General features: G+C 39.2%; 2 protein-coding genes across 2 annotated transcripts in view; one reads left to right on the top strand and one right to left on the bottom strand.

Annotated features, from left to right (window-relative positions):
* Window positions 1–26,726, bottom strand: part of rarb.L (retinoic acid receptor beta L homeolog) — a 620,347-nt gene that overhangs the window by 187,478 nt on the left and 406,143 nt on the right. The window lies entirely within an intron of this gene.
* On the top strand, window positions 22,691–23,299 carry LOC121394597 (protein kinase C-like). Its single transcript, XM_041566016.1, has 2 exons — window positions 22,691–22,859; window positions 23,088–23,299. The coding sequence occupies exons 1-2, from the start codon at window positions 22,734–22,736 to the stop codon at window positions 23,226–23,228; spliced, it is 267 nt and encodes an 88-aa protein (XP_041421950.1). The 5' UTR covers window positions 22,691–22,733; the 3' UTR covers window positions 23,229–23,299.

The raw sequence follows: 26,726 nt of genomic DNA, 5'->3' as shown, positions 1-26,726 counted from the left end.
ATCTGTCCGTACTGACTTCTATGGCCGATACATAATTCTGTACTGCAAAATTGACAACCACCCATTGATCCTAACCAATATATACTGTCCTCCTCCCTTTTCACTAGCAATACTTGAGCATGTCTACAAAATTCTGGCCTCTTTGCCAGCTGCCCCCCTATGTATTATAGGGGATTTCAATGCTACGTTGGATCCCCATTTAGATAGGGTAGGTCAGACCAGGGGCCACAACCCAGGACTCAATAGATGGATGGAATCTCTAGGACTGCTTGAGCTGTGGCGGTGGAAGCATCCAGTTGACAAACAATATTCCTGTCATTCTCCCAGCCACGGATCCCTGTCACGCATAGACATGGCCTTAGCCTCAGTTGACTTTGCTCAGTTAGTTGATTCGGCTGAATACTTGCCGAGGGCATTTTCAGATCATTCCCCGCTCTCAGTTAAAATTCTCTCTTGCCCTAGAAGTAACCGGGACTCCTGGAGACTGAATCCACTATGGCTTTGTCATCCAAGAGTTAGAGACCGTTCCCAGGAGGAATATATCAGCTACTGGACCACTAATCAACATACTGCCTCACCAGCCATCCTCTGGGAGGCTTCCAAAGCTGTGGCCCGGGGTGTTCTGATAAGTGAAATTTCAGCTGCCAGAGCCATTAGTAAAGAGGAGGTAGAGGAGGCCGAGCAGGCACTTGGGCTGGCCGAAAACAGTTACACAATGGATCAGTCTGAGAGGACCCAAGAGCTCCTAACCCAGGCCCAGAGACACCTGGAATTAACTCAAACCAAATTGACTAGGAAAAGACTTCTATACTCGAACCAGCGGGCATTTGACCAGGGAGATAAGGCAGGGAAGCTATTAGCCCGATTAGCCACCATCAGAGACACTCAAACGATTATACCAAGAATTAGGGATGCAGGAGATAATCTTATCACTAGTCCCCAGGATATTTTGAATAGTTTTGCTAGTTTCTATAAAAATCTGTATTGCTCGAAGGCCATGTATACTGAAGTACAGCTGGCGGACTTCCTGAATTCCATAGAGTTTCCCAAACTGACGCAGGAAGAATCTAGTTATTTAGATAGACCCATTACTGAGCTTGAAGTAGCAGAAGCAATGGCCTCACTGCCAACAGGTAAGACCCCTGGGGCTGATGGATTTCCGATGGCCTGGTACAATCTGCAAGGGAATTCTCTCATTCATCACCTTCATGAAACATACCTTAGCTCAATTGCAACAGGCTCTCTCCCCCCTTCATTTCATGCTGCAATAATTGTCCTGATACATAAAGATGGGAAAGACCCAGAATATTGCGATTCATATAGGCCAATATCCCTTATCAACACGGATGCCAAGATCTTCGCTAAGATTTTGGCAATAAGGCTGGCTAAGGTGATCTCCTCTATCATCCACCCTAATCAATCAGGATTTATGCCGGCGAAATCCACCTCAACCAACCTCAGGAGGGTGTACACACACCTACAAACTCGGCATGAAAATGTTGGTTCTAGGATAATGGTTTCCTTGGATGCCACCAAAGCATTCGATTCGGTGGAGAGGCCCTTTCTGTGGGCGACCCTAAGACACTTTGGTTTTGGTTCCTGATTCATTAGCTGGGTCCAACTATTATATCAAAATCCCACAGCACAGATAAAGATTAATGGATCCCTCTCTCCCTCCTTTCCCTTGACGCGTGGAACCAGGCAGGGCTGCCCCCTGTCGCCATTGTTGTTTGCTATTGCCATTGAACCATTGGCCCTACAAATCAGACAGACTCCCGCCATAAGAGGTTTCAAGTTCAGAACCCTGGAGGATAAGCTGGCTTTATATGCCGATGACCTGCTATTATTCTTGGCAGACTACCAGAACTCTCTGCCGGCAGTCCTCGAAGTACTCCAGCAATTTGGGACCTACTCGGGTCTCACCATAAACAAAGGGAAATCAGTTATAATGCTGTTGGATCCAGTCCCCAGTCAACCGACAACTACACAAGGGCTGAAGTGGGTCAGCAGATTCAAATACCTCGGAATATCATTGACAACTGACTTAACTAACTACATCGAAGATAACCTCGAACCTATCATTGGCCAATTTCATTCCACAACAGCAGTGTGGTCCAGTCTACCACTTACACTTTGGGGTAGAGTGAATATGGTTAAAATGATTTACCTGCCCAAATTTTTATATTTACTACATAATTCTCCAGTGTGGGTCCCACGGGCAGTGTTTCGTAGGATAAATTCGATCCTTATCCCCTTCCTTTGGGCCAACAGGATGCCTCGATTATCATGGAATGTGCTTACAGCTCCTATAGCAGATGGAGGCCTTGCACTGCCACATTTTCACCACTACTTTTTGGCCAGCCAAATACTAGCTTTGGTTGGACATAGATATCGTACGATTGCTGTCAGGGGAGAACATTGCCGATCTGTTCTTTAACTAATCTGACTGGTAAGACTTTGATCTGAATGGTTAGTGGCGGGTCGGGAAATGGGAAAGTCCGATCGTACGATGATTTGTACGATCGGATCTTTGCATCTATGGCTAGCTTTAAGGTATGAAGATCCAAATTACAGAAAGCTCCCTTATCGGGAAAACCCCAGGTCCCGAGCATTCTGGATAACTGTACTCCCCTTGTGTGTCATTATACTAAGTGGTGTGATTTTACTATTATAAATGAGCCCTTATGCTTTTGTGGTCCATATGAAAGCATAAAATACTCCCTATTCAGCAGATGCATGTGCTATACACTTTTATGCTCTTAACTACACTTTTTAGTTTTTATTTTAGTCATAATGAAGTGAAAACATAAAACTTACTTGTTCTTTTGTATCTTAGTTAAGAAACAATAGTTCTTGTTTAGCAGCATGGTGACAAGCTTTTTAGTGGTAGTCAGGGGAGCAAAGCTTTTTTTTTAAAGAAGTGAAATTCTGATGAGATTTTACTGGCTGCTTTGAAATGAACAGTATAACGGTTCCCACCCGTATGAATGAACACAAATCTGAAGAAACGAAAGCTTCCCAGTACAGATTAATCACGTTTATGTTATTATTAAAGCACTTATTATAATCCTTATAGAAAAACATTTCCTAGTTAGAAAGTTTTTTCATTTTAATTACAGAATATGAGCATTACTGAAATCGTTTAATCAAACAAAAAATTTAGCAGGGGCCGACTGCTACATCAACATATGCTCTCAGTTCCATGGCTTTCCAGATTTTCTAGTGTATTTTACTATTGCTTTTTGTCTTTGGTATATAGTATAGTACTAACCCCACGCACACACACACACACACACAAACACACTGAAAATCTTTTTGGTACCCTGCACGGTCAAGCAATGTTTTCCCATACAGGTATGTGACCTGTTATCCAAAATGCTCGAGACCTGGGGTTTTCCAGATAATGGATCTTTCCGTAATTTGGATCACCATACCTTAAGACTATTATAAAATCACTTAAACATTAAATAAACCCAATAGACTGGTTTGACCTTCAATAAGGATTAATTATATCTTAATGTAGATCAAGTACAAGCTACTATTTTATTACAGAGAAAAAGGAAATTGTTTTTAAAAATTTGGATTATTGGTATAAAATGGAGTCCATAGGAGATGGCCCATAATTGGGAGCTTTCTTGATAATAGATTTCTGTATAACACATCCCATACCTGTACCATCCTCAGCAGAACAATACAACTTCTTAAAGCAATATTAGACAACTTCCCAAAAGCACTACCCTCAGCAATACATTAAAATCTTCAATTGGCTACTGCAGTGCAAGAGTGCCTTACAAGGGTACCAGCAGGCTCGGACTGGCAATCTGTGGGTTCTGGCAAATGCCAGAGGGGCTGCTCTATGGTTCCATAGAACGTTACCATATAGTGGGCTGGTAGGGGGCTGTTTGGGCTGGTAGAGGGCTGTTTGGGCCTGTGTACTTGGAATGACATTGTCTATTTTGATTTTCAGTCCAGGCCTGGGTACCAGCAATGCATTACATTCTCTGAGGTCCCCTGCAGTGCAACACAGCTGCCAAGTGTCCCTTGCAATGCATCACTCCCAACTTTTTAACACCTTCTGTAGTATATGAGCAATACATTTCTCTACTGAAAGTTATCACAGCCCCCCATATCTTTACACAATATAAATACAAGATAAACACTCACTTGAAGGCTCATTTATCATGCAATGTGCAAAAGACAGGTGTAAGTTGTTATACTTTACACAGCATGTGTGTGCCTGCACAACAAACTGGATGGCAAGGACCTACACTTCCCCCAAGAATACACTGCTATACATAAGGGACAGGTGGGGGTAGGCATGTAAGTACCCCCGTATACCCTCTTATTCAGTGACGTAAAGGGGTGGTTTACCTTTAACCTTTAGAATGTTATAGAATGGCCAATTCTATCAATGTTTCAATGGATCTTCATTATTTATTTTTTATAATTTCTTTGCCCTTTTCTGACTCTTTCCAGCTTTCAAATGGGGGTCACTGACCCCATCTAAAAAAACAAATGCTCTGTAAGGCTACCGATTTATTGTTTTTGCTACTTTGTATTACTCATCTTTCTAGTCAGGGCCTCTCCTATTTATATCCCAGTCTCTTATTCAAATCAATACATGGTTGCTAGGGCGAGTTGGACCTTAGCAACCAGATTGCTGAAATTGCAAACTGGAGAGCTGCTGAATAAAAAGCTAAATAACTCAAAAACCACAAATAATAAAACATGAAAACCAATTGCAAATTGTCTCAGAATATAACTGTCTACTGCATACTTAAAGTTAACTCAAAGGAAGCCCCAGGGGGTGAAGGGTGCAAAAGAATCCTGTACTTACCACCAGCCCCATGGTACAGGTGCAAAAAAAAATGTGTGCCCAAAGTTTTTAATGAGTATTAAGGGTTCTTACAGCTGTTTTAGCTGCGCTCCTTTGAGTTCCGGTTTCATGCATTCAGCTGCAGAGGAGCGCAGGAGTAGAAGCACTGAATTCTTTTCAATGGGGCTGTACTCACACAGACGCATGTAATCGCTGAACGCAGGTTGGGACACAGCATGTTGCATTTTTCCTGCATTTGGCGCTTACATGCATCTGCGTGAATACAGCCCCATTGATAAGATTTCAGTGAGTCTAGTCCTGCGGCTGAACGCATGAAACCAGAATCCAGGGGAGCGCAGCTAAAAACATTTGTCTGTAAGAGCCCTAAGGGACGATTTGCACCCCTTTGTGCTCTTTCACTTGCATCCAGCGCATAATTAAATGACAACTCCTGTTACTTTAATTTCTTCTTTCTCAAATGCTAAACATTTTTGAAATTGCCATTCATAATATGATCTGAATATTAGAAAATAATAAGTACTTTACATAGTAAAGAGTGATTCAGTGAGTTTTCCTATATGAGTTATGGCTTTGGATAGCATTCAAGTAAGTGCGGTGTTAACATTAGCTCAAGTGGCCTTCAAAAGGCTCTCTGCCACCTCTTGGCTCGGCTAACAGAGTGACTTGTTCCAGCGGCCTTTAAGGCATTCCTCTGATCTGTAATATCCAAACCAAAAGGAAGAGATTATAAAGCACAGCCCTGGTAAATTTAATTTGAAAGTGAAATAATGTGCTAAAACGAAACAGAAAAGGGGGAAAAAAAACCCCTGAAATAATTTAAATCATTAGTGGGTTACAGATGATACTTCTGAGAAAAGAACAAAAAAAAAAAGATGCTCTATTGTGGCTCTGCTATGTGCCTTTGAATGTAAACATTGTTCTAAAGACTATTTTTTTCTTGGGCGATCTTTAAACGGCAATAAATTAGACCTTGGGCAGCCATACAAGCTGCTACTAGATGAGAATGTGAATGTGTCTGTAGAAAGGACTGACTTTCAATCAAAGTCTATTGAAAGAATAGTTGCATTTTCTAAAGAAGCTTGTTGTGCCTATTAACCAGATTACAAAATAGGCCATTTCCGTGATTTATGGCAAGTTGCTATAGAGATCCTGTTGCAAAGACTGGCAGGTGAAGCCCGTTCTCTGGAGTTACTGCTAGTTACTGTGGGAAGGAAACAGCGGCACTGAATGACTTAATAAACAAACGAACCACTCTGGGTCAATTACTACTTATAAACAAACAGTGATAGTTCCATCAAACCATTAAAATAATAGGTGACCACATAATGTTGCCCTTTATCTCGTACAAGTCACAGTGAAATATTCCTCTAGGTGTTTTTACACATCCGTCAATGCAGCACACATAATAATGACAGTGATAATGACAGTTATCAGACTGATTAAGTTCAGTCTGCTTCAGTGATTTTATTGTAATCTGCATTCATGGTTCTTTTGTATCTGGCATGAGCATTATTAATATTTATTTGCTGTTACACCAGTGTTCGTTACATTTATAGGGAAGTCTTTTAAGAGTGATGCTCATCATGTATTTTTTCCTCCTTAAATAGGCAGTTAAGTATACTGGTATAGTTACATAAAAACAAGAAGTAACATGGATCCATTTATTACATGGATAGAATACATTAAATTAGGTTAATATCTAATTAGTAAACATGTTAGGTATGGCATCTGTTATACAGAATGCTCAGGGGCCTGGGGTTTTCGGGTTAATGGACCTTTCTGTAATTTGGATCTTCATACCTTAAATCTACTAGAAAAACATATAAACGTTAAATAAACCCAATAGGCTGGTTTTGCTTCCAATAAGGATTAATTATATCTTAGTTTGGATCAAGTACAAAGTACTGGTTTTATTATTACAGAGAAAAAGGAAATCATTTAAAAAAATCAGGATTATTTGGATAAAATGGAGTCTATAAGACAGGGGTCCCCAACCTTTTTTTACCTGTGAGCCACATTCAAATGTAAAAAGAGTTGGGGAGCAACACAAGCATGAAAAAGTCCCTTGGGGTGTCAAATAAGGGCTGTGATTGGCTATTTGGTAGCCCCTATGTGGACTGGCAGCCTACAAGAAACTGTACATGGCACTATACTTAGTTTTTATGCAATTAAAACTTACCTCCAAGCCTGGGATTCAAAAATAAGCACCTGGTTTGAGGACATGGAGAGCAACGCCAAAGGGGTTGGAGAGCAACATGTTGCTCACGAGCTACTGGTTGGGGATCACTGCTATAAGAGATGGTCATTGCATAATTATGGGATAAGGGATCCCATACCTGTACATTTTGACACAGCTCGCTGTTGGAAACCTAAAATTTCCTCCACATTCAGGGGGGAGGTTTCTCCAGAATTCCCATTCATCAACAGATGTACTTGCACACGAGAGAGAGAGAGAGAGAGAGAGAGAGAGAGAGAAGGCATGATAATGCTATGGTGCAGCTATGAATAACATCACTATGCTCAACATTTTGCAGTCATAAATAACCATGAAAACTCCAGAAAATGCTCTATGTCAAAAAACTAACATAGACCCACTAACTAAATAAAGAACGACTTCTTGGAGATATTTTCAAAAAGTTTATTACCCACTACTGATTGCTTCCCTTTTCCTCATTTAAGTCATTGAATAGCCCAAATGCCATTGCCCAAAAGGCAAATATTAAATATGTACTGAATTTCAAACTTCCTCATCATTTAAACATCAATAGGATTGTTTTAACACGAATATAGATTCATTAAGCTTAGCTACCATCAAGTGCAAGACAACATTTTTATTACAAAGAAAAAGGGCATCATTTTTAAAAATGTGAATTATTTGTTTAAAATTGACACTATTGGGACATGGACTAGTATTTCAGAGCTTTTTGGATACTGAGTTAGCCGCAGAATATTTCTTTAAATAATATCACTGTAGTCTTTTCTTCAGGCTGCATTTGCAGTAATGAACCCATTTTCCTCCAATCACAATTTGATATCCTGCTTAATAGGCTGTGATTTGCAAAGGCATTCGACAATAAAAGAAAGTTTGTTCCTTATGATGGAACGGAAGGAATGTTCCGGCCTCGGGCTGTAGACATTGGACACATTTTTAACAAACATCTTGTAATAATTCCCAGTGAATGCAATAACACCAATTGAACACCATCAGTAGACTGAAAGCTGCCCTCCTGCTGAACTCGAACACACGGCCAGTCCTAACATGTTTCACCCTTTTTTCACTCCAGAAATGTTTGCTTTTCTTCCCAGTATAAACTAAGAATAGATTTAATCTATTGATGTTGCCAGTAATTGGAACCTACCAATCTGAAACTTCTCTTGTATCACCAGCCTAGTTGCTTAAAGGGCACCTGTTAAAAAAATATTATCCCCGACCAGGGCCGGAACTAGGGGTAGGCAGAAGAGGCACGTGTCTAGGGCGCAAAGGTAGAGGGGCGCCAGGCACGTACCTCTTCCGATGCCTTCCCCTAATTCCAGAAGCTGTGGTAGCAGTTTTATCCTCGTGCACTTTCTCTGCGAACGTGCACCCATGCATACCCTGGGAATGCGCACCTGTGCGTGCTCTGGGCATGCGCACCCGCGCGTCCTCTGCGCATGCGCAAACAGGGGGATCGCCGTAGTCGACCAGGCTGACTTGGTCCGGCACTGTCCCTGACCAAGGACGCAATCTAATAGAGCCAGCACTCCGGTTGGGGGTAACAGTAGCTTTTTTTCTTTTTAAAAATTGCCCCCTGCCAGTGCTACGACACTCGCACCGGGACGGAGCTGCCAGTGCGAGCGGCCAATTCAATCAGAGTTCATGCGCATAGCTCACTTATGATGTCAAACGCATGCACATAATGAGCAGGTTCCAGCATTCACACATTATGCCCATGCATGTGCCCAAACATGGCTGCTCACACAGGAACTCCCTCCCAGTGCGGGTGTCCTAGCGCTGGCAGGGTGCAATTCTTTTTTTAAAAAAAAAATAGTTACCCCCAACCTGAGTACAGGTTCAATTAGCCCGCAACTTTTCATTGGGAATAATATTTTTTGGCAACAGGTGTCCTTTGAAGCAAGATCAGGCAGCAGAACCCTAATAAATAATGTTTTCATTCAGCAAAGATGTATGTGTCAATGAAAGTGCAAAAAAAAAGCTGCAACATAACATATTGTTAATAAAAAAAATACGTAGAGCCATCAATCACGTACCAGATCCTTTACATATCAGTTGTGTTTGGGACTGTCTGGATCTGGAACAACACATGGAGAATAAGGCTTTTGTTATAACCATATGCTGGAGAGCACGGCATGAAGAGAAACAGACAGACTGCAGGATTTTGTCTAATATTTTCCACTCACGGAAGCATATATATATATATATATATATATATATATATATATATATATATATATATATATATATATATATATGTAAACTATTGCTGGACTTCACTTCACTTGTTCAGACCTAGCATTGCCAAGAATTGTCTATATTTTAAAGGACTCGTTTATGCTGAATTAATCCCACTTCCGCAACAGCATGTAATAACATGGAGATATTTTATTAATATTAGATTACTGGAGGAAGATGCCAGAAGAGTCCCAATAAATCTGTTTAGAGTCCTCCTAAATATGGGATCAACTTTAAACTAGTTTTTGGGGTAGCAAAAAGGTACACGTGCTGCAGTCATAAATATCCACAACTACAGTTACTATTTATTTGTTTTTAAAGGAGAACTAAATCTTAACTAAAGAAGTAGGCTAGAAATTTTGTACATCATGTTTTGGACTTCTGTATCAGCCCAAGGCAACCACAGCCCTTTAGCAGTAAAGATCTGTGTCTACAAAGATGCCCCAGTAGCTCCCCACCTTCTTTTTTACTGATTCACTGCACATGCTCTGTGCTGCTGTCACTTACTGAGCTTAGGGACCCACTCACAATATACAGTACACATAGAATAGAAATGTCACAATATAAGGCTGATTAGTAATAAATACAGATAATAAATACATGGCAGCACAGCTTTGTAGAATCATCTTATATTATAGACAACCCTCATTTTCTGCTTGTAAATTTGTAAATATTCGCTGACACAAAGCCTGCGCGAGCATGCGCAGTTGGGCCTAGTCAGGAATTGGGCATGCTCCTGCAGGCTTTGTGTTAGCGAAGAGACCCTAAAGAACACAAATGGGTAGAAGATGGTGTTGGGTGATTGTTTTTGAGGGCAGTTTTTAGTGTGGGGAGGGAAAGGGGGGATGGCAGGCAGTTAAGGGGCGATTTTGCTACTATGGGGTTAGTTCTCCTTTAATTCCTAATCAAATATTATCGCCAGGGACCATAGTAGGTGTTTAAGTGCCTGCTCAGACAGACTTGAGGAGGCAGAATTAAAAGTATGTTACGTATGATTTCTTTAATAAAGTCTGGTCAGCTGACACTCTCCATTGCTTGTTTACTTTTCAGTGGTAGAGATGCTTTTTTGATTTTAAAGAGGTAAGTTTCTTCTCATTTTGATTTAACTGCTCACATGATGCCTATCTCCTATAGTTCACTACATGTGGAACAGGAGAATAGTGCTTCACACTACTTTACACTTTTAGGATAATGGCACACATGGCCAATCCAACCCACACGTGTCTTGTGTATAAGTGATGTGCAGGTCAGGAAAAAACCCGCACCCAATCCTAACCGACAAAACCTTAACCCGCACCTGCACATGACTAGCTCATATCTGGCAAGGAAATAAGGAATCCTTCATTGGCTTCATATACTATATAAATTACGTTGTTTGCTTTGTTTTATTCTAGTACAGAATTAAAAACACACTAGGGCAGATTTACTAAAGGGTGAAATGGCCGTTGTTAGCGACAATTTGCCAGAAATCTCATCCGCAGGGACATCGCCAGTTTACTAACAGGCAGGGGCGTAACTATAGAGGAAGCAGACCCTGCGGCTGCAGGGGGGCCCAGGAGGTATAGGGGCCCCATGAGGCCCTAATTCATATACAATTTCAATGAATATTGGAGAAACAAGTCAACCTCTAAACATTTTGGGGGCCTGAAAAATAATTTGCTGTGGGGCCCAGTAATATCTAGTTACGCCACTGCTAACAGGCGTAGAGGACAATTCCCTAGCGAACAAAACCATCACTAGCACATTTGTGCGCCCTATCACCAAGTGAATTTTCGCTCAGACGAACAATCGTTACTCCGCATATTCACTAAAGTGCGAATTTTATAGAACGTTGCCTCTTTCGCCAGTTTCCTTTGCCACATTAGACCGGGTGAACTGATAAGATGAAGCTACATCCTCCTCATGTCAATGACATCATATCTTTTCATATTTTAAAGTGGGATTGTGTTCAAGAGTCCTAACTATTAAAAAATTTTTGTGAACCATTTTTTCCAACCATTTCAGGGGCATGCTGCATTTGTTTTAGGGTCGGCTCGTGTCTCTCTTATGTCGTTATTTTGCTTCCTTGGACATTTGTAATAATAAGTAGCCACTTCAAGCATTTGCACCAACATATCTAATAAAGACGTCTATACGACCTATATGTACCTGCCCTATTCAAATTGACCTAAGCGTAAGTGTACTAAGGACATTTAATTTTTCAAAATTGAATGCTAGCGAAAGATCGCTAAGAAATGCTTGCGCTGACGAATTAACGCTAGTGAAACTTTGCCAGCTTTCGGCTGCTGAGACTCAACTTCGCATATTAGTGAATTAGCTTAGTGGTAACAAATTTACGCCTGGCGAGGTGATGTGAAGTGTGGTGGATTGTTCACTGGCGAAAATTCACCCTTTAGTGAATTTGCCCCTTTTAATCACATTGGAAGAAACATACTATAGATTGTAAAAGTATGGAGCCTGTTATCTAGAATATTTGGGAGCTGGAGGTTTCAAGAGAGAAAGACAGCAATAAATGAGTTTATCTATCATAAGTCTCAAACACTTCAGCAATATAATTCTGCTACCTTACCCCTTATTAAAAATGCAAAAGATATTTCTGAATGACTTACATTGCTAAAATTTTAATTTGCATGATCACATGCACAAGCTAGACTCCACGCTCTCGACGAACCACTCATCTTCTAGTTGAACGGAGTAATTATTAAAGAAAGTAATTACTTTAATATACACATTAGGTCCCAGTCATTAAAAATCCTCCAAAACACAGCGACATGATGGCTCAGGCTATTAGAAAGCTTGGCAGTCACCCAAAACCAACAATAGCTTCTAATTAATTGATCTCACCTCTAATCTGCTATTGTTAGCCTAGTGCTGATCATTTGTACAGATCCTATTGCCCCTTTCATTTGATTGTATTTGTTACTGTAACCCTCTGTATCTCTTTCAATTAAGCACAGGTTAAGTGGTTCAACCGCAAGAGAATAGGAGATAATGGCACCAATAAAAGTAATCTCTTTAATTTGCTAAATGGATTACAGGGAAACCCCAGCCAAAGTGAAGTCATACTGAAGCGAGTGGCCTTGACTTGAACCATCTAATGCTTAACCTTGTGCATGCCAAATGCTGAATAACAACATGTATAAAACATTACATTCCAACTGGAAGCCTCGCACTGGTTCACAGACACACGTGGACTTCACATTCATTATATATAGACTTCCTTGCTTGGCTACATAAACACTACTCAGTTCTGCAAGATTGGACAGTGCTGTAATGGCCCTTCTTCTTCTTGTTACTGGGCTGTTGTTTGTTTGACTTTGCTCTTTGGGATCAGGAAGAAGAATGTGGCCTAATTTCATTTTCAAATTTTGCCTTGTTTAAAGGAAGAAATAACAAAAACCAAAGATATTTCCTAATGTAAAAAATAGGCAAAAATGATGTTCAGCACAAGCTCTATTTATTGCGCTGATGCTAAAAAAGGGGGTATTGCTGTCCCTTTCAACAAAAATGAATGACCTAATCTGAAAAAGGGGAATATCTTCATACATTTCACAAACAGTGTAACATGAAAGCTTCAGACTTCATACTTCAAAATAAAAATAATATCAATAAATACTTAAAGTACAAAGTCATATCAAACTGCCCCCATGTGATAAACTATAGTTGATCCATTTTTTTTTCAGATCCTACACGACTGCCTTATCTATAACTAAAGCATTAGAAACTGGTGATTAACCCCAATCATTTCTCTCCTTTAATCCACATCTTTTAACACTGCTAACTAGAGAAAAATGAGCGTTTGAAGAGGCAGTAAAGTACCATTCAAGAGCAACATGACCTGCCTCTTTATCGCTTCAAGATGAAATCGAAATTCCTACAGGTAACATTCTGCATAAAGAAATGTTATATCTAATGCATTAAAACAAGATCAGATGAGACAAGAATAGAATTTAAAGCACAATATAAAGGATTATGTTTTTAGTAACTCTAATTCTGCCAGTGGTCCTTTCTTTGCAAACTTGCTGAAATTTAAAAAAATTAGCTAATGGAGCACTCTAACGTCAGTCCCTAAATATTATCATGAGATGGCTGAAGCTCATTTTTCAAATAAGCTTAAATGTCCTCATGGTTGGGTGTAGTTGGACTGTTGATCAAAAAAACCGAGGCAAATTTGCAGCAATACTTCTTTGAGGCTAAAAGTCAGTATTATGCTAATTCAAGGCGCCCCTAAGCCACTGTCACCCCTCACTCACACACGACCCCCCTGCATACACACCACCTGCTCGCACTTACTCTACGCTTCTGTAGGTCCACCAATCTCCAGCACTGGGAACTGGGTGTGAGAAAGATTCAAACAACTGTCAAAGTCTCCCACCCAGTCCCCAGTTTCGACGCAGCCTCCAAATGTCTGTGGCCCTAGGCCCAGGCCTTTGTGGCCAAACCAGAAATCCGGGAATGGTTAATATAGTATATAATGCTCCCCTACTGTAATTTATAAAGCTATTAGATGTCACTTACGAGTCAAGTGACATATATATACTTTTTAATCATCAAATAATAATATTGCTTTGGCTATTGGCTACAAATACAGATGAATGGCAGAAAATTTAGATTAAACCTCCAGGAAGATCTTGGCCAACAGTTCAGTCATCTGAGATCTCCCAGGGCCCAAAGCACACGATCCACTAAATACCCAATAGAACTTATTAAGGACGGCTAGGATGGAAATTATATAAACCACTAGCTGGCACTTGTTGAGGCCAGCTGGGACTTCATCATGTGAACAACTAGATGCCTCATGGTGCTAGTTAATGTTTGCAGCATCTCACACTATATAAACCACTAGACATGGGGTCCCCAACCACCAGGCTGCGCAGTGGACGCAGTTGATGTCCCCCCTGGTCCTTGCAAAAAACTAGGGCTTTACACCGGTCCCTGGGGCAATAAAGTTTGGGACCACTGCACTAGACATCTCACAGCTCTTGTTTAATTGGTTTATATGCTGCTGCTCATCTAAAATGACAATTGTCTTTATGGAAAATGTATGGTTCCAGATCTTAACATAATGATCTCTTGTCTGATTTGCTATTGCATTCAATCCAGCACAATCTTGGCCTAAGTGTATTCTATGTTCACTCAAATCCTGTTATCCCCAATCCCAACCAGCTCGCAAGCAACGTGTTGATCACCAACCCCCTAAATCTTGCTCCTAATGGCCTCAAAGCAGGTACTTTTTAAATCCAGGCTTGAATGCACGTTTTGGTTGCATAAAAAACAGGTGTACTGCCAATCAGAGCGCTGCCAGTCCAAATAGGGGCTACCAAATAGTCAATCACTGCCCTTATTTGGTACACGCAGGAACTTTTTCATACTTGTGTTTCTCCCCAACTCTTTCTATATTGGCTTTTTATATAGGCTTATGGAATGTGGCTCATGGGTGAAAAAAGTGGGGGACCCCTGCTCTAAGCAGCGTGCTTGCCTACATGAAGACATTTTAGGACCATACCCACACTAACAAATATAGAATACAAAATAAATTATTTAATACCATTCTTAAAAACTGTATGCAATGGGATATTTATTAATTTGGAAGACTGCCTCTGACTCTAAAGCAAAAGATATCTGAACCAAATATCAATGTAAAGTTTTAGAATATTTATGAAGACGTTCCTTTCTTTGGGTTTCTTCACTTATATTTTGCCCTTGATAAAGGCCCTAATGTGGGCCCAAAATGTTGGATACACAAACATGAATAATAAAATATGATGGTTCACTGATATTGGAGTGTGTTTTTTTTAATGAAATTTATATATATATATATATATATATATATATATATATATATATATATATATATATATACTGATATGTTACTAATTCAAATAAATTCAAATTTCATCATGTGGATTTTATTAAAAATATTTGCTGGGAAATATATGGATAGGTTATTTTCAATTCAGCAAAACCAGACAACTATAACAGTCTGAATATGTTTCCATGGTTTTCTGCCTACAAAACTACTGATGTCAAGGAATGCTCTTGATATACAAAATATGTCTAGCAAATGAATCAGATGACAAAATATTTAGGCCTGATTTGCTACCTTTTGTGGCATAATTCCTTCCACAGTCAGAAAATGAAAAATAACATGGAAGGCATTATGGAAATATGTAATGCATTAATGCAAATTATATCAAGGAAATTGGTTGTGAGTACTGCATCATCTCAATTTATTCCAACTTACATTTTCTACAGCCAAGAGAAAATTGAGTGTTATTTTATAGTCTTTCAAATATTTCTTGATTAGCACATATGGTAACCATTTCCACAGCATTAATCCGCTATAACTTTTGCCTATTCGCATTATGTTAGAGGAAGACAACAAATATGCAGAAATTAGTTTTAATGTAACAAGTTGATCTATTAATTGTGAAAAACATTCCAGATATGTCTTATTCTGCAACTGTATTCCTGAAATATTTAAGTGACTATTTATCCTATATGGGTATCTGCAGCAATAATCCTTTACTATATTGACATTCACATATCCTAATTGTACTATCGTTTTTTGCCAATGCAGTTAGTAGTAGAGAATGCCTTAATTCTGTAGCTCAAGGTATTTCTAAATTGTTGTAGTCCAAGTCAAGAGTCAAGCGTACGGGTGGTTCACCCTTAAGTTAACTTTTAACATGTTATAGACATGTTATGGACAATTCTGAGCAACTTTTTATTTGGTCTTCATTATTTCATTTTTATGGTTTAGGGGTTATTTGCCTTCTTCTTCTGACTCTTTCCATTTTCCAAATGGGGGGTCACTGACCCCATCTAAAAACAAATACTCTACAAAGCTACAAATGTATTGTTATTGCTACTTTGTATTACTTGTCTAGTCAGGCCCTCGCCTAATCATATTCCAGTCTCTTATCCATATAAATGCATGGATGCTAGGGTAATTGGACCCTACAACCAGATTGCTGAAATTGCAAACTGAAAAGCAGCTGAATAAAAAGCTACATAACTCAAAAACCACAAATAATAAAAAATGAAAACCAATTGCAAAGTGTCTCGGAAAGAGGTCCAAGCATCAGGGTGTGCCCTCATAGAGCATACTTTTGACCTGGAGGCCAATGCACCAAATGCGAAAGTGTAAAAAAAAATGCCAAAAGAATAAATAGCAATAAAAATTCAATCAAAAAGTGCAGCAGTGTGCCTCTCCAGCCTATTGGCCAGATTTAAAAATTCTCTAGAAAAGCTGGGGTTTAAGAGCATCCATTGGTAGACAATATATTACATGCTAGGCCAATGAAATGCCTCCTGGATATCAACTCTACCCCTATGTATAAGCCCTATAATTATTTACCATTTAATTCATAGTCCTCATCCCACCTGCTGTTGGTAGCTTTATTATTCATGCCTACTCCCCAATCACAGACCCAAATTAGTCACATTCCTCTTTTAAACAATAGCAAAGGGCTGAATTGCTGTCACACAGATGAAGAGCAGAGACCATGAGTTTCAAGTTGTAGTTCCACAACAGCTGTAGGGGAGGGAGGTATAGGTTGAGGATCAGGACAAATCTATGATCTACCATAAAGCCAGCTAGGACTAAAATACTCCTTTAAGTATTCCTGTTCTCTTAATGAAAAAATGCATATGCATGACAAATCACAGAATATATTCACCACCAATAACTGCTACATGCATTTGCAGAGGAAGGTCAGCTTACAAACTTACTTATAATGAAATCAAACATCCTTCAAAATGTCAGCTTTCCCTACACCCCCCTTCTTATTCTAGTGATGTGCTCATGACAAGACATTTTCAAGATCAGTAACAGAAATGCTACAAATACCGTTTTTGCTTGTGTTCAGCTCTGTGTTTACTTCAGTTTAATTAAGAAGGAAATAACAAAGTGAGGTAAATAGATAATTAAGGTTAGTCTCTTCATTACAGAGGTTTCTACACAATTACAGATGCCAACAGTGCTCACACAGCGTTACCTTTGGAATCTAATTAAATATATCACAGTTGTCTTATTTAGTAGCACTCGAGTACATTATTTCCACCGGCACATTTTACACCTTGGAACAACGTGACAGCTCTTGTAACCCTCTTTCTGCTTAACGGCCCCAACACACTGAAGACACTCAAACGGGGGTCTGACAGGGCAAATATAAAACATTTATTTAGTTTATTGTTGTATGGGGTTTGTGAAATCATAAACATAGGTGAGAATCATGTCCATACTGACACATCACTGATAGTTCTGTCACCTGGAATCAACTCAGTAGTGCTACTGGAGGCACCTGCACACATTCTTCTTACAAAGACTTATATAAGTACTCTCAGTTACTGTTAAGATAACTATTCCAGTCCTACTGCTCGAATCCTTACAATGTTCTGCATATCTGTAAATGTTGTGTATGTAGTTGTGTATGTAGTTTGTACAAACATGTAGTTTGTACCCATATGCTCCCCTATGGCTTTACATGCCAACACTTCCTTGTACTCTGGTTGCTAAGCAAAAGCCCATGTGACTACTGTAGCTTATTAGCATAATGTGTACAGCATATCACTGGCCCAGAGGCTGATGACAAGTTCCTGCCACTAGTGCTGGGCAGAGGGCGGGACTTCCTCTTTCCTCCTGTCACTCAAGGAGGAAGTGGTTGCTAATGGGAGTCTGGTGCTCAGACCCCAGTAAAGTGCATGCTTTGGTAAAGTCAGGGATACAGGGACCCCGTGAATGAGGTGTAGTCATGACAGGGTAGTTCTCTGTACCAGCGCTTTCTAGGAAAATGAGGCAGATAGAGCTAGTTTAGCAAGAGCAGCCTGGATCCAACTAGGAGGGATAGCAAGGGGGTAGCTCTCCTCTCATTGATACTTGTTATTACTCATCTTTCTGTTAAGGGCCTCTCCTATTCATATTCCAGTCTCTTATTTAAATCAATGCATGGTTGATAGGTTTATTTGGACCCTAGCAACCAGGTGAAATTGCAAACTGGAGAGCTGCTGAATAAAAATTGAAATACGTCAAAACCCACAAATAATAAAAAATGAAAACCAACTGCAAATTAACAACCCCTTTAAAGTCCACTGATAATATTTTGACTGGACCTGAGCTTCTATGGGGGGTGCACAGTTTTACATTCAGATGCCATTGCATGCAGGCTATGTCACATGCCAGAGTGGCAGTTGGAATCAGAGGTCTAGAGACAGGTACCAGTGGCAGTTGGGATCAGTACTTTGGTTTGTCTCAGACCAGAGAGCATCTCTTGGTGATTTGCAGATTTCCAAGTGATTCAAAGCGATTTTACAGTGCGGAAAAGCGATTTTTATTTTTGCAGCTGAAAGCAAATTCACAAACTTTAGTTGAGGTTGCTTTTGAAGAAAGAAGAAAACCAACTTTAGTCCAATATTTGAGATCTTATTGGTACCGCCAAGATGAAGAGACGAATCGACGACAGGAGCAGCACCGAGCAAAGAAGTGGGAGAAAAAGGAGCAAAAAGGTGAAAAAACATGGGAGCAGCTCAGACAAGCAGCAAATAAAGACGCAAGGAGGAAAAAGACCCCGACGCAGCTCCTCAACAGAACGTAAGTAGAACCGGGTGATTTAATACATCTGCATCAACTGTTTTTTGTACGTAATCCTAAAATATAATGAATCCTCATTGGTGGCAAAACAATTGGGTTTAAATGATTTTTTAGTGGAAAAAGTATTAGTGATCTGTATCAGTTAAATTATCTCAGTCTATTTCAACTGTCAAAATATATTTGTCAGTTGGTTATCTAAAAAAGTGAAATATTATATATTAATTGTGTCTCTCTGTTAATCTGTATCAGTGTAACTGTATCTATCATATTTTTGTTCATTTATCTATATATAGATATGTGATAGTATATATATATATATATATATATATATATATATATAAATATATATATATATATATATATATATATATATATATATATATATATATAAATGTTTGTATCTGTTTAGTGAATGGCTGCTTCTATTGCAAAAACTTTTGCAGAAGAATTATTATTCCTGTTGCGCTTATTGTTTCCATTAATGGGGCGGTTCACATTCAAGGTAACTTTTAGTATGTTATAGGATGGCTAATTATAAGCAACTTTTCAATTGGTCTTCATTATTTTTTTTTATAGTTTTTGGCTCTTTCCAGTTTTTTAAATGGGGGTCACTGACCCCATCTAAGAAACAAATGCTCTGTAAGGCTACACATTTATAGTTATTGCTACTTTTTATTACTCCTCTCCTATTCATATTATAGTCTCTTATTCAAATCAGTGCTCAGTTGCTAAGGTAATTTGGACCCTAGCAACCCAATTGCTGACGCTACAAACTGGAGAGCTGCTGAATAAAAAAGCTAAATAACTAAAGCTACAAATTTATAAAAATTGAAAACCAATTGCAAATAGTCTCAGGATAGCGCGCTTTACATCATACTTAGGGTAAGGCCACACGGGGAGATTTAGTCGCCTGGCGAGTAATCGCCTCTTCTTCTGGGCGACAATCTCCCCGAATTGCTTTCCCCTGCCTTGACAACCAGAAGAAGACGCGATAAATCGCCAGGCGCTCAAATCTCTCCGAATCTCCCCATGTGCCCTTACCCTAAAAGTTAACTCAGAGGTGGACAACCCATGTAACTACTAATTACCATTCTTTAAATTTGTTTATAGCATCTCTCTCAGAAGGAGGAAGTGGATTAAAGAGGCCCCGTGTGGAAGAAGAGCTTCCTCTCCCAGTAGCAATCAGCAACTGCACCATCCATGCTGAGCTTGGGAGTGGAACATTCGGCAAAGTAAGTGCTGGGCTTCTGGGTAACCATACCTGTGTTTTCTTATTTAGTATTAAGGAATATAAAAAGCAGGGAATTCCCATATATCTTTACTGAGGTTTACCCTGACTTTTAATGGGGTTTAACTTAACGTGGTATGGTGGGCTACCAATTTTATAATCACAACTTTGTAACTAAAAACCCTGTTTTTGTAAATACATGTACTTCCACAGATACTAAACTACTTATCAAACAGGGGACCAGGGAATGTGCATTGATCAATCCCCCTCTTTTATTTTATATCTTAACTGAGACATTATAAATAACTGTTAAGGAAAGGCCAGATAGACCCTGGTCTAGAGGCAAATATTCTGAGTTAAAAGGCGGGCCCTTTTCATAAATGTATCACTAGCAAATGTCTTGGGATGAATAGTTTATGTTTATTATATACAGGTAGAATGAGAAACAATTTGGAACTGGCTTGTGGGGGAGCAGCACAAAAGTGGCAAATGGTGACAAAGGAAAATCCAGCCATGGATCATAGAAGTGAATTTCTAACATTTTATTTCTTATTCTGCCTTTTTTAGGTATGGTTGGTATCTATGTCCCATAGCAGTCCTACAGGTGTGCCTATCCTTGAGTTAGTGGGCCCTCATATATTACAGCAGGGCCAAAGGACAGTTATAATAATAACTATAGTATAAACAAAGCAAACAAATGTACTCACTATGGAAATGTTAATTTCTTTTCTCCAAAGATTCTACGCAGCAGAACTGGTGTGCGGCCTGCAGTTTCTCCACTCTAAAGGGATTATTCATCGGTATGTAAAATTTACAAACATCCCATATATTATTTTCTGTTCATATATTGTTTCTGCAAACCCATTGTTCTCTCAAATAAAATTAATCTAATGCAAATGGCACATGGTACACCTTTCATTGCAATGCATTGAAATCACTGCCAGGATATCAATAATAAAGTATTAAAAATAGAGTATTAAGAAAATGGAGTATTAAAAAGAGTATTAAACAAACTGAAACAACCCATGAATTTGGGGAAGAGGGTTCACATTCCTTCTTACCCCCACTCATAAAATAGTACTGGCTGACTCCCAACATTTAGGGGCAGATTTACATAGGGTCGAATAGCGAGGGTTAATTAACCCTTCGATATTCGACCATCGAAGTTAAATCCTTCGACTTCGAATATCGAAGTTGAAGGATTTAGCGCAAATAGTTTGATCGAACGATAAATCGTTTGATCGAACGATTAAATCCTTCGAATCGTTAGATTCAAAGGATTTTAATCGGTCAATCGAACGATTTTTCTTCGACCTAAAAAACATTAAAAAGCCTATGGGGACCTTCTCCATAGGCTAACATTGCACTTCGGTAGGTTTTAGGTGGCGAAGTAGGGGGTCGAAGTTTTTTTTAAAGAGACAGTACTTCGACTATCGAATGGTCGAACGATTTTTAGTTCGAATCGTTCGATTCAAAATTGAAGTCGTAGTCGAAGGTCGAAGTAGCCAATTCGATGGTCGAACTAGCCAAAAAAATCATTCGAAATTCACAGTTTTTTTTATTCTATTCCTTCACTCGAGCTAAGTAAATGGGCCCCTATCACTGACCTCTGACACTGCTTACCTCCTCTTTCTCAATTCCTTTTAATTTTTTAACCCTAATGTTTACCTTGCAGAGATCTTAAACCAGCTAATGTCCTGGTAACCAACGAGGGACATATAAAGATCGTCGACTTTGGTTTGTCAGCTGAGGGCGTGTTTGGAAAGAAAAAAATCAAAGGCGCAAAAGGAACACTGCCCTTTATGGCCCCAGAGGTATGTGACTGGGATTTAATTTAAATGCTTATAGCAGAGGTACTAGAGTTGTGCTTATACTACGTCTATTTCATGCATTTAAATACTCAAATAAAAATATGTATTTTTAGTGTTTCGCTGTTACAGACTTGGGACCTGTAATCCAGAATGTTAGGGACCTGGGGTTTTCCGGATAATGGATCTTTCCTTAGTTTGGATCTTCATGCCTTAAGTCTACTAGAAAATCATGTAAACATTAAATAACCCAATAGGCTGGTATTGCTTCCAATAAAAAATAATTATACCTTATTTTGGATCAAGTACAAGCTACTGCTTTATTATTTAGAGAAAAAGGAAATCATTTTTAAAAATTTTGATTATTTATATAAAATGGAGTCTATGGGAGAAGGCCTTTCCGTAATTCAGAGCTTTCTGGATAACGGTTTTCCAGATAAGGGATCCTATACCTGTATATGATTTTTTTCTATACAAGGCAATTCAGATTAAAAGGGGAACAAAAGTCAATCACTAGGTGGGGTCTCAGATAGCATGCTCTGGGTTCCTTCCTACACATCATTTTAACTGTTCCCAGGTAACCACTGTGCTGCCCAGGGTGGGACAAATGCACCCTAGAGTAATTTCTGGGAGTTTACTACTCATGTGAACAGCTTCAGCACAAGAGAGAGTTACAGAAAGAGCAAAGGTTTAGTTAAATGCATGCACTAGAGGATTTTAATAACAATCTTTTTTTTTTTCTTCAAATCTAGGTTTTAAAAGAGAAGAGATATAATAGAGGAGTAGACTGGTGGGCATTAGGGATCATCGTATCTAAAATGGCATGTGGGACCTCACCATTCATAGAGTACGGCAACAGTACAGAATGCCGTTTGTCGATTCTTCTTGAACAGCCATGCATTCTGATAAGGTTCAGCCCCGAATTGCAAGATCTCCTGCGAATGGTAAGTATTGGAATTTATGGAGAGGGTATAACTAGTTCTGCTATATTATATCATTTCAAAGGGGACTGATACTGTTCCTAGAGATCTAGCAGTGACACTAACTGGATATTCCTGTTTGCTGAATAGTGTATAGGCAATTGGACAAAATCCCTGTGCTATGAGGGTATTACTGACAGGTGTGTAGCTTCATATTAGCAATAAATATCTGATAATGTTATCTTTCTTTAGCTCCTGAAGAAAAATCCAAAAGAACGACTGGGCTGCAATGGAAATATTCGGGAGCACCCATTTTTTAATGCCATTGATTGGGTGCAAATAGAAAACCGGACTCTACCACCTCCTTCCCAGCCAAAAGCAGTAAGTACATGACTACATGTGTTTTGGTAGGCTACTGCTTATTATGAATAGGCACTTATCTTGAAATCTCTAGATGTTTGTGTTTTAATACATATTCAGGGCTAGAGACCAGTGTCTTCCTGTACTACAGTATATACATAGCCGGTTAGGACTAGGCCTAGGTTTATTAACTCTGTGGGAAACGCTCAATGGCATTCCACAACAAATACAATTGCACTTAATATTTTGTATTGTACTAATGCCATCTACTTTACTTACATTTTTTGGTGACAAACTAATTTATATTTTGTTTAACTGCAGTTGTCATCTGTGGATTTTAAGAAGACATGTGAGGAGCCACCATCATTCTTGGAGTCCCTGAAACATACTATAACATCAGGTGATCAGGTATCTCTTCAAGATATGGCATGTCTGGATTAAATTTCACAGGTTCCAGACATTTCTAGACCTTTTGGCACTGATGGTGATCTTATACCCTACCATCGTCCCCATGCCACAACAAACATCAGGCCCCATTATCAATTCCATGACTTCCAGTCTTCTCTCCTCATCATATCTCTTTCATCTTAATTTTGGCCTACCGGAGGTTCCATCAGTTGCCATCTGCCCCAGGGTTTGGCCCTTGATATAAAACTCTGCCTTTAGCGGTTTTTTTTTATTAGCCCCTGCCTCTGCCATCACCCTCTTCTAACACTTGCCACTAGTCATTACTATCAGCCTTTGCCCCCACACCAATGGTCTATCACTCACCATTTCCATATTCCCTGGCTAAATCATCACCTATTTATGGGCCTTTCCATCTGGTTCTGTCTGACTCTTTCTATCAGTTACTGTCTCTGGCCCTCAGCCCATCAATGGTCCATTTCATCGGCTCCTCACCTCTAGCCCTATTATCTTTACTAGTGTCATTCACCGTCAGGTCCTACTATTGGGTCCTGTATCATCATGAATCCAGCATTACCATTGGCCCTAAAACCTTTGCACCCAGGGGTGATTCTGCCCTCACTTCAACCCTGATGCAGCCTACCAGATGCCACCCCTTTTAACCCCCGTGGTTACCTTTTAACCAGGTAGAAGTGGGCTGCATCATTGTGCAGAGAAATTTCTCACTCTGCACTAAAATAGTCTAAATTCCCATTTAAAAAAGATAAAGTTGACACTTAAGGGTACTAGGAACAACTTTTTGCCTCCCCTGTAACCCATAGGCATTACTGTCTGAGGCAAGTACCTCAACTAGCCTCATAGCGGGAGCGCCCCTATTTGCACCACACAGTACACTTTAATATTATCCCCACCTTTCATTCTAACTCCAGTTATTTCATTTATGTATGTTATGTTTGGCTAAGGTATATAACTAAAGGACTCTTATTTAAATATGGATTTATTAAAAACACGAATTGATCAAGACAACCTGTAATTGTATAGGCAATTAAATAGAAATAAACAGAAAGTAAAACATGAAATAGGAAACTAGAGTATAGTCTGACAACAATACTGTACACAGTTCACTACTGATCCAGGGATTTATCCGATTGCCATATTGGAGTCAGGAAGGAATTTTTTTCCCCCTCTGAAGCACACTGGACACAGCTTCAGATGAGGTTTTTTTGCCTTCCTCTGGATCAAGATAAATAGGAATTTTATGAAGATAAACAAGAATTTTATGAATGAAAGGTTGAATTGTGTAGCTATCAATATTTTTTAACCTTACATATTAAAGTACTACTAATTACTAAATTATGAAGGAAAAGGTAGGATGGAATGCTTGAAAATAACAGAATGTAGGAACAAAACCTATATAATTAAGTTAAGTTCAAATCAAAATGTCAAAAACTACATTGGTTAAAAGAACTCATAGTTCTGTTTTTCCTCATTAGAACCCCCCTATTATAGCACCACCCTCATATATTGGTAATTTAATTTTTTATACAACAATATAAAAAATTTGCCTTAAATTATAGGAAATAAATTAAATATCCGGCATTTTATTCAGTGGTATAGGCATAGCAAGGGAACATAGCATAGCTTAAATAAAATAAAATAAAAAAAACAACTTGATTTCAATGATTAAATATGGTAGAAAATAATATGTAGGACCAGCAATAAAGTAGATGAATTTTGTACAAAATAACTAAAATAGACTAATTTAAACAGAAAAGTTGCAGCCATATTAATCCACAGGTGAAAGGTTAGTATTTGTGATAATTATTTAGATTAGCAGTAATTTTTTAGGGCTCACTGTTAAATAAAAGACCTTTCTCTTCCTCGGGTTCAACCAGCAATCTTTATTATTAATGCTTCTAGAACCTACAGAAGAAGAAATGTCTCTCAAACGCTAGCTGTAATAGTTTAGTCCAAATAAAAAGTATATCCCAACAATACTTACTTTTTGCCTCTCTAATAAGATGGTTAGGATACAGGGGCAATTCTAGTGATGCCGCCCCCTGCTCCCCAGGGGTTACTTTTACTGCACCAAAGTGGGTCCAGCTGGGCAGCGTCACTAGTGCTTTCTGCAATAAAGGAGTCAAATTTCCAATTTAAATAACAGAAATTTGGATTTTAAAGTTACCAGGAGTGCCTTTTTGCCACCCCTGTTAACTTGTGGGCTGCTCCAGTCTGAGGCGAATTTCTCAAGTCGCCTCATGGTGGCAGCGCCCCTGTTAGGATAGGTTAGGGACCTGCTCAGAGAGTCTACCTTGACGTGGTGGCAGGCTTGATATCCTTTGGCCAAACATATGTCATTTTCCTAAAGTACCAGAATGATTATTGGATGCCATTCAGGTTGTACATAACTACACGATTATTGATTCTTGAGTCTTGACCACAGAAGAAACCAACTGAGACGACTGAAGATAAATCCCATCAGCGAATATTTCCTTTACTCAGTTTGATATTCCTCTTTCTGTAATAAAGTTATCCAGGAATCCTATTGTTATGGTGTTTTCTGTGTATCATACCATTTATTGGCCAACACCTCCACGGAGTTATACATTAGTAATCCTAGCGTCACAGATATAGGGTTGCCACCTTACCCCTTTAAAACACAGATGGTATACACAACCTGCATGGATAATTAGCAATTCATTTAGCTGCATGGCTCCACATAAATCAGTACAGTCTGCAGCATGCATCTAAATGAATTGCTAATAAGCCATGCAGGCTGTGGATTGCACATGTGTTCAGTTTTAAAGGGGTGAGGTATGTGTCTCATTCACCCATCCATGGATAGATTTACTATAGCTCTGGTACAGAAAAAAAGTGTTAATATAGAGACAGTTCGATAGAGAAAGACAAGAAAAAAGGACCGCAAACAACTCGCCGCTCTCCCCTCAAAACAGGTGCTCTGTCAGACAGTGTCCCCACTGTATATACATCAAAAATCCAAAAAGCAGACGGCACTTCTGAAAGGTGGGTTTTATTGGAGATCCTGCTGGAAATACCTTACGCGTTTCGGGAGTTATCCCTTAGTCATAGGTGGAACCTATGACTAAAGGATAACTCCCGAAACGC

Source organism: Xenopus laevis, chromosome 6L (genome assembly GCF_017654675.1).
Source record: "Xenopus laevis strain J_2021 chromosome 6L, Xenopus_laevis_v10.1, whole genome shotgun sequence".
Lineage (NCBI taxonomy): Eukaryota > Metazoa > Chordata > Amphibia > Anura > Pipidae > Xenopus > Xenopus laevis.
This window is presented reverse-complemented; position numbering and strand designations above follow the sequence as displayed.